Genomic DNA, 13,338 nt, shown 5'->3' with positions numbered 1-13,338 from the left:
TGTTTCCACACAGTTTCAGCCCCCCCTCAAAAAACAGGAAGTCTTTCTAGTCAGGAGATTTGCCAAGCACCTTAACTACCCTCTGGTTTCCTGGGAAAGCAGGGAGGAAACTGTGGAACCTCATAAAAGTGGTGACTTCAGCACATATTTGTGCCTCTCCATTAGGCCACGACCACACTGCCCCTAGAATACCCCAGCTTTGTTTGCAGATACAGGGAAAGAACCAGCACAGAGCAGCCCCCAAGTTAAAGATCAGTGTTACTCCCTCAGAGCAACAAAAGCAAAAACTTGTCAGCCCTTCACCTCCCAGCACTTTACAAACGTTCTCTCTGCTCTGTTAATAATAATTGCCCTAATCGTGACTAATCAACTTTTCAAACTTTTATTGCAGTTTAATTATTGCTTAGCCTACATTTAAGGACTACTTTCAGCATTCTTCACTGAGAACTAATCTATTTTGCCTTAAAAAAATTATACAAACTGCACTCCCTCCACTTGAAGAACAAAGTTCTGCAGACTCAGCAAAAGTCTCCCCGATCACATGACAGATTGGGTGCAACAGTTCAAACCTCACTGTGCATTGTGCAAGACTTTATTTATTTTTAAAGGTATATTTAACAAAGAAAATAGATACTCTAAAACTTCTTGAATTCATGTGTATGCATTACACATTGCTTTCCAAACTCTACAACTGCAGAGTAAAAAATGTTCCTTCCACCTAAATCCAAAAACAGTGACTGAGTGAAACAAGAGGACAAAACTAACACTGCCGTTATCTGTTCAGCGTTGCCATCTTGTGGACAAAGAGCTCTACTTCAGCACACCAACTATGCTAAATTCAACCTTTTTTCAGCAGTGGGATTGAATGAAAATTCATTTTCATATTTAGTGTTGTCATTCCATTTCCCAATCTTAGACGATGACCTAAATGCACCGTGGATGCATCATGCCAATGTATTACAACAGTCAAGAACTGAGTCTTTAAATATTTGTTCTGCTTTGCTGCTGACTTGTTTGCCTGGTTGCGTAATCCTGGAAACACGAACATGAACAAATGGTCTTAAAAAAAATGTCTCAAAAGAAGAAATCTGAAAATAAACAGAAAAAAGAATAAATATAATTTCTAAATGTGTGTATCTGCTTTAAACCCAGTGCTTAGGATCATTTGCACCTTCCCATAGTTTTAAAAACCATTTTTTTATATTTATATTTTTATATTTTTGTTGTATATTAGGCTAAAGATGAAATACGTGATTCTTAATAAATCCATATATTTTCAATTAGATCAAATTGTGATTAAATTGTTTGTTAGAAATATCCAAATATCCATTGAGTGTAGCCCTTGTTCGTCCAAATAAATTTAATAGGGTGTCCAATTTGCACTTTTATCATTTCAATGTATATTTTTCATTTGTTATATTTTGGTGGCATTTAGCAGGAAGTTGTAATACTTAGAAACACAATCTTTCTCTGTTATTGTAGTAAATCATGGCTTTCTTTACCAACACACTAGCTCATAACTAATCAAACAAATGAATGTAATGTAAACAATAACCGCTCTCTATAGATTATGAAAGGAGAGGATTTAATACTTACTTTTATAGTAGTTATTGTGTTTTTGTGGGTGCTTTGCTCGCATTGTGAAGAATAAAGATTGAGGCTGTCTGAGTAAGATGTTTATATGCAGACAAACACTGTAAACTCTGCTTTGGGAGTTTCCGAGCACTGAATTGATTTTTGCTGCGCCTGAAATCCAAATTATTGACTGTGACAACAACAAAAACACAGTCCGTTTGCAGATGGATAATCATTAACAAGGTGGTAGCTTAAAGGACTAAAGGAGAACAGGCACGGTATCATTTGTGCTGTCAAAGGTTTATGATGAGGCTTGAAATCGCTCTCCAGTTGGCCCTCGCTGGCCTCTGTCTAGCTCTGGCACTTCTTGGGGAAGGCATGTATGTATATTTCCTGCTTCACTTACACAACATTAAGGATGTTTGTTTAATCATTTACTATTATTATTTGGAGAGTTTATTGTGTCTAATTTGTGTATTTTAGGGCTAATCCTGATCCGCCAGCTGTGGACTGTGCATGGAGTCGTTGGTCAGGGTGGAGTTCTTGTGATCCTTGCACAAAAACCAGAGTGAGTCAATTAGGATTTTGGTCAGTGTCAGAGACTGTGAACTTTAGTGCCCAAGCTAGAATGCTTTTAACTTTTTAAGTCTATAATAATAAATAATCAGACTAAACAGGGTGAAGTAGTGGTCTACTACCTATGCACAGTGCGGCTCACAGCCAATCTTCTTTTGCAGTGCTGCTCTCTGTCTTTATCTTTAATGTGACTCTATGTATTATCCTCAGAGGCGTTCTCAAAGTATAGAAACATTTGGCCAGTTTGGAGGTAGAGCCTGCCTGGAATCGATAGGAGACAGGGAGTTCTGTGTACCTGATGGTCAATGCGAGCTACCGCCTCCCCATGCGTGCTCAGACTCAGAGTTCCAGTGCGAGTCAGGTACCACAGTATTAGTACCTCAGTCTTTATCGCTTTGTTTTTGGGGAGCAGTATCATGCAATTCTCTGTCTCTACACAGGGTCTTGCATTAAAAAGAGATTAATGTGCAACGGAGACTATGACTGTGAAGATGGATCAGATGAAGACTGTGAGACAGAGCGTAAACCCTGTGGCTCGGCAGTCCTTGACAGCAATGAGCAAGGCAGGACAGCAGGATATGGGTAAGTTATTAAAGAGCTCAATCAGTGGGAAATAAAGAGTCACTATAAATTAGCATGACAGTAAAATGAATACTTGGTAGAAAGAGTAAATCATTTACATTGGGGAGACACATAAAAATCTATTGGTGACAATGTTTACAGAAAACCAGCTTCCTAGCAGAGTTGGCATTTTAAATGTGAGCTGCTTTTAAGCAAAAAATTCACAGATTTTTTTCTTAATATTTTTAACAATAGCTGGTCTGTTATGAAATTTTTCACCAAAAGACTGATGAACACCTTAATTTCACTGATAGGTGTCATAAATGAGGCAGGAAACAAACCTACAAAAAGATATCGGCTTATAAAAATGCAGAATCTTCAGGCAAGGGATGGACTTTTTTGTACTGGGAGCTTGCTGTGCGTACTTAATTTGGTGCCACTAACCAACCATGCTTGGCCAGGCTTGAACTTTATCCTATTAAACAGACAATTAATCTTTTTATGGCTTTTTATATTTAACTGAAATCATAAAGGATGACCAGCTCACATAAGAGGAAATCTTTGTCTGGATGGAAGTACTGGCTATTTTACCCAGAGTCTAAGCCATTTAACCTGGATCTTCCGACTTTAACGTCCTGTTTAATGGATAGATAGAGTGCACGAGTGGTATCAGTCTTTTCACCTGACTCTCACAAAGAAGGAGAATGAGGATGCCTTCTATAATATTAAAACTCTTGAACTGGGATAACACTGTAAAAGTCTTAAAGTGGCCTCTATGTTCATCCACCAGAATCAACATCTTGGGTGCAGATCCTCGAATGAACCCGTTCAACAATGATTACTTCAATGGGAGATGTGATCGAGTGAGGAATCCAAACACTGGGACGTTTGACAGGGTGCCCTGGAACGTTGGCGTGCTTAACTATCAGGTAAACCATGGCAACAAAAAAAATTTCAGTATTATTTTTTATTTTTTTCCCTTTTTTTTTTTATTAAAGTTTCTGCATCCATTTTTACAAAAGACAAATTGAACAATATGCCGTTTTCTTTTTGAAGAACATAAAACAATATGAAACATACACTCCCACCTCATAATTATAGGAGTACCAGTGGGTGTACAAAAAGAAAAAAGAAAGGGTCCAATCTAATAATACGAATAGTAAACCCTGGAGTACAAGATAACAGTTCCTGAGTGTACAAGAGAGATGTGGAGAGTTTCAGAGCCCACACCCCCACACAGACACGGAAAAAACAAAACACACAAACCAAGAAAAAAAAACAAACAAAAAAAAAAACAAAACACAGACATAATGAGTGGTCAGCTTAGTTGCAGAGATAAGTCAAATCTGTAAGAGAAAAGAAATATGTATAAAGTAGGTAAGTAAATGCCATCATAAGGCGCAGGCACAATAGAGTCCATATACTTAAACTTAAACATCTTACTTAAACATAAGATAAAATAAAATAGAATAAAGTCTGAGCTGGCTAATTGGGAGCGTTGCGAGACCGCAAAGTCTGAACATGGTCAAAAAAGGGTTGCCAGGTCTTAAAAAGTTTGGCCATAGACCCACGCAGGGTGAATTTAATCTTTTCGAGTTTGCTAAAATGCAAAGCATCTCTGATCCAGATTTCCCAGGATGGGGGAGAAGGGGACTTCCAACATAACAATATTCTGCGTCTTGCCAATAAGGTGAGAAATGCTACCAGATCCGCTTGGGGCGTCGGCAGGACAACTGTATCAGGAAGAACCCCAAACAAAGCAGTTAAGGGCACAGGTTGGAGGGTTAGCTGGATGATCTTTGATAAAATCAGAAAAATATTAATCCAGTATTGTTTGAGGGATGGACATGACCAAAACATATGTATTAGAGAGGCAGGTGTTTGATGACAACGGTCGCAATCAGGGCTAAGGTTGGGGTATATTTGAGCTAGTCTGGCTTTAGTCCAGTGTACACGGTGCAAAATCTTACATTGAATCAGCCCGTGTTTGGCACATAATGAGGAGCCATGGACCCGGTAAAGAATTTTATCCCAAGAGTCATCCTGAATCACACACCCCAAAACCTGCTCCCATGCCATTTTAATAGCCGAGGTTGAGGAGTTGCCAAAGGAACATATTCTCCCATACAGACAAGAGATCAGGCCCTGTGATGAAGGGGGAGGTGATAGAAGGTTATCAAAGTCATGACAAAGAGGTCTAGATGGGAACTGAGAGGATTTCTCCTTAACAAAACTCCGGATTTGTAAGTAGCGAAAAAAGTGACTTTTTGGAAGGCCAAATTTCAATGAGAGCTGTTCAAAGGAGGCAAATGTATTCTGAATATACAGATCAGAAAAAGACCTGATACCCAAGGAGGCCCACAAATAAAAAGCACCATCAACTAACGAAGGCTGAAAAGAGGGATTTTTCAAAATGGGTGACTGAAGGGGAAAAAAGGTCAACTTAAAATAACGACGAAATTGATACCATATTTTCAAGGTAACTTTGACAATAGAGTTATTATAAGAACCTGCACTCGGAGGCTGCTTTTGGGCATAAATCAGGGCTGGTAAAGAGGATGAGGCACAAGAAGAAGTCTCCAAACTCAGCCAGGCCGGGGCATTATTCATGCCTTCCCCCTGTAGCCAGTACCTGAGAATACGAATATTACATGCCCAATAATAAAACATAAGGTTTGGTAAAGCCATCCCCCCCATCTTTTTCGGTCTTTGAAGATATGTCTTGCGTATTCTAGGGGTTTTTTTTGTTCCAAATGAACCCAGAAAGAATCTTGTCTAATTTAACAAAAAAGGAAATTGGGATAAATACAGGGACACACTGAAAAAGAAAAGAAAATCTTGGGAGGATATTCATTTTAATTGTATTTATGCGCCCTGCTACAGAGACCATCTGTCCAAATCCTGCCTAACTTTCTCCACAAGTGGGTCGAAATTAAGCTTGAAAAGAGCATGGAATTGACTTGTAATTTTAACCCCTAAATATGTGAAGTTGTCCGATACAACTCGAAAAGGCAGTGCTGTGCACTGATATTTCTGTGCAGCAGCATTCAGGGGGAACAGTTCACTCTTAGCGAGATTCAGCTTATAGCCAGAAATAAGGCTAAACTGTTCAAGTATTGAGAGCACCAAAGGAAATGAGGATGCTGGTTCTGAGATATAAAGAAGCAAATCATCTGCGTATAAGGAGACCCTTTGTTCTATACCATTTCTAGTAACCCCGGTGATACCTGGGTTTGATCTCAGCGATATGGCCAGGGGCTCAATTGCAATTGCAAAGAGCAACGGCGACATGGGACAGCCCTGCCTAGTCCCCCTAAACAGAGGAAAAAAGTCAGAACATGTGCCATTTGTTTTGACAGCGGCAAGCGGGGAAGTATAAAGAAGTTTCAACCAGGAGATGATTATTTTACCAAAGCCGAATTTATCCAGAACATAAAAAAGGTATCCCCACTCGACCCTGTCAAAAGCCTTCTCAGCATCTAAACTGATCCCAAACTCAGGGCTGTTGGAGTCTGAGGGATTGTAAAGAACATTAAACAAACGTCTAAGGATAGAGAAGGCATATCTCCCTTTAATAAAGCCAGTTTGATCCGGGTTAATTACAGATGGCAAGACTGCTTCCACACGCATCGCTAAAAGTTTAGCAAGGATTTTATAGTCCACATTTAACAAAGAAATGGGACAGTATGAGCCACATTGTAATGGATCCTTATCCTTTTTTAAGATCAAGGATATAGATGCCTGCAGTAAAGAGGGTGGGAGGGATCCAACTTCCAGTGAATGCTTATACATATTTATCATGAGCGGGACCAGTTTAGGCATAAATTTACGATAGAACTCAACAGGAAACCCGTCCTGTCCGGGACACTTAGAACACTGCAATTTGCTGATAGCTTGCAGGATCTCTTCTACAGTTACTGGTCCCTCCAGCTGAAGGCTGTGTGTCTGATCAATTGATGGGAGCTTAAGATGATTGAAAAAGGAGTCCAAAGCCTCAGTGCTAAATGCACACTCAGACACATAGAGAGATGAATAAAAGTCTCGAAATTGGTCATTAATTATTTTAGGATCCGTAGAAACACCGCTTGATGTCTGAATCCGAGGAATGGAATGTGCAGCTGCTGCACTACGAAGCTGATGGGAGAGCAGTTTACTGGCCTTATCCCCATACTCATACTGGGAGTACTGACACTTCAACAACATCTCTTCAGCCTGCAGAAAAATTTCAGTATTATAAACTGATTGTGAACACATGTAAAGGATTTTGTTTTGCCACCCAATACTAATATATGTATTCTGTTGTTTCAGACGTTAGTGGAGGAAACAGCTTCGAAAGAACTCTTTGAAGACACTCACAGCCTTCTGCGTGAAATCCTCACTGAGATGAGGGTCAACATTGATGCTGGTCTTTCTTTCAAATTCACCCCAACTGAGGTGTCTTTGTCGAATACTTCTCTAAATGTTAAACTAGAGAGTCAGTATGAGAAGAAAACAATGATTAAAACGGTCACCGAAAACAGCAAAATTAAGGTAAATATCCTCTAATAATTTCACAGAATCTAATGTACAACCCAGAATAATCAATATTCTATGGACAAGCTGCATCTCTATTTTTTTCGACCCCACAAACTTAGAACAACAACTTTATGCGGGTGAAGGGCAAAGTTCAACTGAGCACCTACAGGATGCGCTCCCGTGAGCTCAAAGTAGCAGATGAATTCCTGGTGCATGTCAAATCTTTACCTTTGCAATACGAGAAGGGAATTTATTTTGCCTTCCTGGAGGACTATGGAACCCATTACACAAAAAATGGGAAAACCGGCGGTGAATACGAATTGATCTATGTCCTCGACCATGACACCATTAAGCAAAGAAGTATGTCTATTTGAAATAATTCTTTTCTGCTATGAAGCTTCTTCAGCCTTATGGTGTGTTGATTAAATACAAGTGATAAGCACTAATTATCTATACTTTATTGTTCTTGCAGATATAACGCAGAGAGAAGTTCAAGAGTGCATCACATTAGGCATTGAAGGAGGCCTCAGTTCCATACTTACGACGGACAGTATAAGCGGACACTATAAGCCTAAAAATTGTGATAATAAACCAGAAAAGGACGAAGGTTTGCATTCCCTGTTTTTCCAGGTTAAATGAACAAAGCTAGCATGCTTGATGATTCTGACTAAATTCCCAACCACTTTCCACAGTTTAAGTGTATTTTGGTGTTTTACTTCAACTAGTCCGGAAAAAAGAAAAAGAAGAAAGGAATGCTGTATCCATGAAACTTAACTGTATTAAAACAGAAAAGTTCAAATCCAAAGTTAAAGTCTAAAACTGAATTTGGAGCGAGTCACTGCACTGATTATGAAAAGTCACTAAAGTTTCCTTTTCTGTTGCCACACAGATAAGGCTGAAGGAAAAGCTATGGTGGATGAGGTGATGACATCAGTCAAGGGAGGTACCCTACTAAGTGCTGTTAGTATGAGGGCTAAACTAAATAGGGATGGAGTGATGGACCTTGCAACATATCAGGAATGGGCCCGGACCATCACAGAGGCCCCTGCATTGCTCCACAGTGAGGTACGAATAAAGGTCACAGCAAGGCGAGAGCAAGTTAAACTGAAATACACATACTGTATAAATGTATGTGTTTATGCGGGAGTTACGTTCTAACCCGCAGTAAGTGAAATCCGCGAAGTAGCCAACTTTATTTTTTACAATTGTTATAGATGTTTTAAGGCTGTAAAACCTCTCACTACACACTTTATACGCTTTTCTCAGAAAGGCATTAACATTTTCACACTTTTCTCTCTTGTTTAAACTCTCTCAAAGTTCAAACCTTTGTAGAAAAATAACTCCAGTATTATAGAATGAAACCAAAGGCACCCGCGGTACAGCACTTCAGAGTCACACTGCTAGTGATCGAAGATTTATGTAAATTTGACAAGCTGAACGCATTCTGCACTGTACAGGAGACACGGCACGAGATTGACTGACCATGGTCTACAGCCAATCAGGATGCAGAACACAATGCGCTGTAAACAAAACAAATAAAAAAAAAGTGTGCAAAATTGCACACAAAACAGCGAGGCGCCGAAGGTCAACCGCGTTATAGCGAGGGACCACTGTAATGCCTACATTCTGGGTATTTTACCAGAAAGGATACACAAATTATACAAATGCTTAAAGGTAGGCCTAGTGGAAAAAGGGGGTAACAAGTCAGGTTTTTACATGAAACAACAATAAATATGCAGTAAGTATATAGTATAAGGTCAAATAAAAGAATAATGGACTAATAAAATTCATCACGCACACCAACATAATGAATATTAAATCGATTTCATTAAAAGCTCCTTTGGCCGTAGTATAAAGTGTTACCAAAATCTCTTAAGGGATTGCTATTGTAGAAATTTGATCTAATGACTGTAATCAAACCAGACTTTTATATTATCTAGGGCTATCATCAGTGTCTTCACTAAACTGGTGACATTACCTAACTCAATGAATCAGCACAGCATTTATGCAGGTAGCTTCTACTACACATATGCCATTTACTTTTCTTCTGGTGCACTCGCATGGTTTAAACTTTCTCAACTGCGAATTGCTGTGAAACTTTATACATAAATGTCATCCTTAAAATGAACTGCCATACTCCCTACTTTACACTTTCCCTTTAGGGAAACTTATGTAGACAACAATGCAGTGAGCTCATAGAATTGTTCAATGCCACTGAACAGTTGCAATGTGATAGATGAGTGTTTACTAAAAAACTTAACACAGACATGTGTTTTGTTACACCTCTGACCTAATGGATTACTGACTACCTGACAGGCACACTGCAGTATGTGTGACTGAGCAGTGCTCAGTGTGAGTTGATTATATATACTACAGAATCTCCACAGAGGACTGTACTGTCTCCATTTCTGTTCACCTTGTACACCTCAGACTCAAGATACAATTGCGGGGTCATGCCACCTACAGAAATACCCTGACAGTTCTCCAGTGGTTGGATATTATTAGCAGCTGGCGAGAGGAACAGTGCAGTGGGTGATTGTGCAGAGTGGTCTGGGAGGAATTGTTTTCTTCTGAATGTAAATAAGGCGAGAGAAATGGTAATTGACTTTAGATGCATCAGCAGCTACATCCTCCATGTCTATTCTGTTAGAGGATCAGAATCAGAATACCTTATTAATCCCTAAGGAAATTATGTGTTGATGTGGAGAAGGAGAACAAGTACCTTGGTGTCCACATCATCAACAGGTTCAGATGGAAGACCAAGAAAGGGATGAAGAAGCTATATATATATATATATATATTTATTTATTTATTTTTTTTTTTTTTTAAACTGAGATCCTTGAGTGTGTGCAGCCTTAATTGGAGCTTTTCTATCAGTCATAGTTTTGACTTTGCAAAGGCAAAGGCTGAAAGTTTAAAGGCTACTTTGTGTTCAACACTCACTGCTAAATATTAGCATGCTAACACAACAAATTACGATAAATATGAAATGAAAAAATGTTAATATATTCTAACAAAACTCATTCTAATATATGTTAATATATGTTCTAATGTATTCTAACATATTGCATATATATTTTGTTGTTTATGGCAGCCAGAGCCCATCCACATGTTAATTCCACTGGAAATCCCAGGCGCTAGCTCCACGATATCAAACTTGAAGCGGGCTATAGCAGAGTATGTGGCAGAATATAACGTATGCAAGTGCAGGCCCTGTCAAAATGGAGGCACTCTTGCTCTGCTGGATGGAAAGTGTATCTGTCTGTGCTCGCAATTGTTTGAAGGCGCCGCTTGCCAGACTTACAAACGTGATAGAAATAGTGTCCAAGGTAAGCCTAAACAGTTGTTTTCTCAATGCAACCCAACTTCAACAAAAGTTGGGATGCTAAGTAAATGCTAAATAAAAGCAGATTTTGATGATTTGCAAATTTCATAAACCCATATTTTAGTCACAGAATGTATATAAGATTTAAAAAAGAAAACTGAGGCAGAAACTGGAACACAATATTGGATGCCTCAGCTCTTTAGACAATCAGGCGGCACTGAAACATAGTTTTCTGCACCATCCGCAAATGCAGATTAAAGCTCTTTTGTGCACAATAGATGCCATATGTGAATATGATCCAGAAACACTGCGGTCTCCTTTTGGCCAAAGATTACTTAAAATGGACTGAGACAAATCGGAAAAGTGTTCTGTGATCAGATTAATTGATATTTGAAAGTCCTTATGGAAAACATGGATGCCACATCATCCTGTCCCAACTTTTTTGAGATTTGAGATTCAAAACAAGTTAATATTTTTCCATGAAATAGCAAAATTTCAGTTTAAACATTTTATATGTTTTCTATGTTCTATTGTGAATAAAATATGGGTTTATGAGATCTACAAATAACTGGATTCTGGTTTATTTACATTTTACACAGCGTCCCAGCTTTCTTTTTGGAATTGGGGTCGTAAATCTCATCATTCTAACAAGGCCTCGCTCATGTTGCTTTAAGTAATTTTCCCTGCATTTGTTAATTTGAAAAATGTGTGCCAGGTACAAGACCGGCTGTTGTTCATGAAGGTAACTGGTCTTGCTGGTCTGCCTGGTCCAACTGCAGTGGAGGGAAACGCACCAGGACACGTGGCTGTAACACAGATGGTATCCCTGGAGCTGCGTGCAGAGGAGACAGAAACAGTGAAGAGTACTGCTAATAGCAACAGAACTAAATTAGAGAGTTTCTTTCTTATTCTCTCTGATACATATATGGCACAAACAAAACCTTAAGGCATATTTTTGACATGTCGAGGTGTAAAAAACATGTTATCGGGATCTAAATTAAACATTTAGGTTCAAATGGTCTTTGTCTTTCTCTCTAACTGTGTGCATCTTTCAGCTTTGCTTCACTCAGATAGTGTTGGCTGAATTATATTAATGGGCTAATAGCTCATCTTTAAAGGCATGTGGCCACATTCCATCTGGCTGTACCGTGCAAATAAGAACCAGATGAGTAGAAGGCAACTGGGTGGAAAGAAAACTGACAACTGAGGACAAATAGAGACCGTCAGTGGACAGAGATGAGAGATTTGGAGGTGCTGGACATACAGCAAACATAAAGGATGACATATTTCCATCCTACTTTGTTTATATGTAATTAAAAGCCCCCAAAATATCTTTGAAATCTTAAAGGATCATAAGGTATTAGAATAGAATAGAATTCAACTTTGTCATTGCACATGTCACAGGTACAGGGCAACGAAATGCAGTTTGCATCCATCCAGAAGTGCTTTAGCCATGATATAGATATATTACAATATATATCTATATCATGAATGTGGAACTTGAAATAAATGTAATTCTTGTGTTTAATACTGTTTATGAGTGCCAATGAAAATTAAAAATACACCTTGTATGCTGCCATTCCTGGAGAATACATGATCCATTGTGGATTTTGGATCAAAACTTTACTCATTTTACTTATATGCCTGTAACTCGGTATGCAGCATGTTCTATACGTACATGTTTGAGAGGAGAACGCTGCATCCCGGTTGAAATTTTCCTGAAAAAAGTACATAGCATGTGTAGTTTACAAATTGTGTGTAGTTTGGATTTACAAATTCCAAATCAGAGAAAAAATGTCAATGAAATGTGTTTTGGTTTCCGTTTCCTGTCCAGGACATTTGAAAAGCATCAATCTTATTGCCAATAATACACCTGTGCTTTTTATAATGTGAGAAGTCACAAGTCCAGTGCTGTAATATACAGTGCCCAACCTCTTTTTCACTGTTTTCCTTCCTTTTGTGAAATACTGGCACTGGAGTGGGAGGTTTTTCCAACATTGTGCTGCAGAAGGCCTCATCTTTGACATACTGTGGTGAAGTATTTTGTATGTTTTACTTTTTCCAATATCAGATTTCTGGGAGTATCGCTTGCTGTCATTACTTAAAGAGTAAGTTAAAAGTCCAAAAGATTGTGTGTTTGTGTGAGCGTGCATATGTGTACATTTCTGTGTGAGTAAATGGGTGTGTGTCTACTTGAAGGTTGTGTGTGGGGGAATGAATGCATACTTGAGAAATAACCATGGGGGGTGGTGGCCCCTGGCCTTTAGGATGTCAGCATAATGGAGTAAAACTTTGGGACCGTATTGAGCTCCAGAGAAACTCCATTCACTGCAGTCAGCAACCCAGCCTCAAGCCATTATCTTAGTGGAAAACGTTTTGTTCTTACCTCCGTCCTTAGCAGCACCATTTGCAGAAAATAATGAACTCCTCTTCATCAATAGACTGCCCAGTTCTCTCTTTCTTTTTTTCTTTTCTTTTTAACAAATATTAAACACATACTACATGCTGAATCACGCGGGGCCGTGTGAAAATTTGCACTCTAAGAACTCGTTTGGATAACTTAATAGTTTAAATTCTACAATGTTGTAGTCATTTTTTTTGTAGAGGGACAATATTTATGCATATTTAAACTGCATACTGCATATTTTCATATACATCTGTATTTGATGTGCTATGAAGTAACTGTGATAAATACTAAATAATAATATGCTTTTCCTTAATCAAACAGTGTATGATAGCAGTCCTCAACCTTTTTTGCGCCACAAACTGGTTTATGTCCGACAATA

The 13,338-nt window shown here is 38.7% G+C and overlaps 1 protein-coding gene across 1 annotated transcript; it reads left to right on the top strand.

Annotated features, from left to right (window-relative positions):
- Positions 1 to 1,844: 1,844 nt before the first annotated feature.
- Positions 1,845 to 12,234, top strand: c9 (complement component 9). The gene is made up of 11 exons (XM_084935727.1): positions 1,845 to 1,955; positions 2,059 to 2,143; positions 2,362 to 2,512; positions 2,592 to 2,733; positions 3,503 to 3,641; positions 7,021 to 7,242; positions 7,347 to 7,587; positions 7,700 to 7,834; positions 8,117 to 8,292; positions 10,322 to 10,556; positions 11,268 to 12,234. Exons 1-11 carry the CDS (start codon positions 1,879 to 1,881, stop codon positions 11,423 to 11,425), a joined length of 1,761 nt encoding a protein of 586 aa, XP_084791853.1. The 5' UTR covers positions 1,845 to 1,878; the 3' UTR covers positions 11,426 to 12,234.
- Positions 12,235 to 13,338: the final 1,104 nt, after the last annotated feature.

This window comes from Perissodus microlepis, chromosome 7 (genome assembly GCF_051167445.1).
Source record: "Perissodus microlepis isolate ML-2025 ecotype Zambia chromosome 7, ASM5116744v1, whole genome shotgun sequence".
NCBI classification, from domain to species: Eukaryota; Metazoa; Chordata; class Actinopteri; order Cichliformes; family Cichlidae; genus Perissodus; species Perissodus microlepis.
The sequence above is the reverse complement of the archived record's forward strand: the minus strand, read 5'-3'. Positions and strand labels throughout refer to the sequence as shown.

What these genes read in the sequence shown, in the direction of transcription:
- c9 (XM_084935727.1), top strand. Translation starts at nt 1,879, where the DNA reads ATGATGAGGCTTGAAATCGCTCTCCAGTTGGCCCTCGCTGGCCTCTGT. An exon ending in GGCAGGACAGCAGGATATGG is followed by an intron (nt 2,734 to 3,502) that starts GTAAGTTATTAA and finishes TTCATCCACCAG; the next exon opens with AATCAACATCTTGGGTGCAG. An exon ending in TGATAGAAATAGTGTCCAAG is followed by an intron (nt 10,557 to 11,267) that starts GTAAGCCTAAAC and finishes AATGTGTGCCAG; the next exon opens with GTACAAGACCGGCTGTTGTT.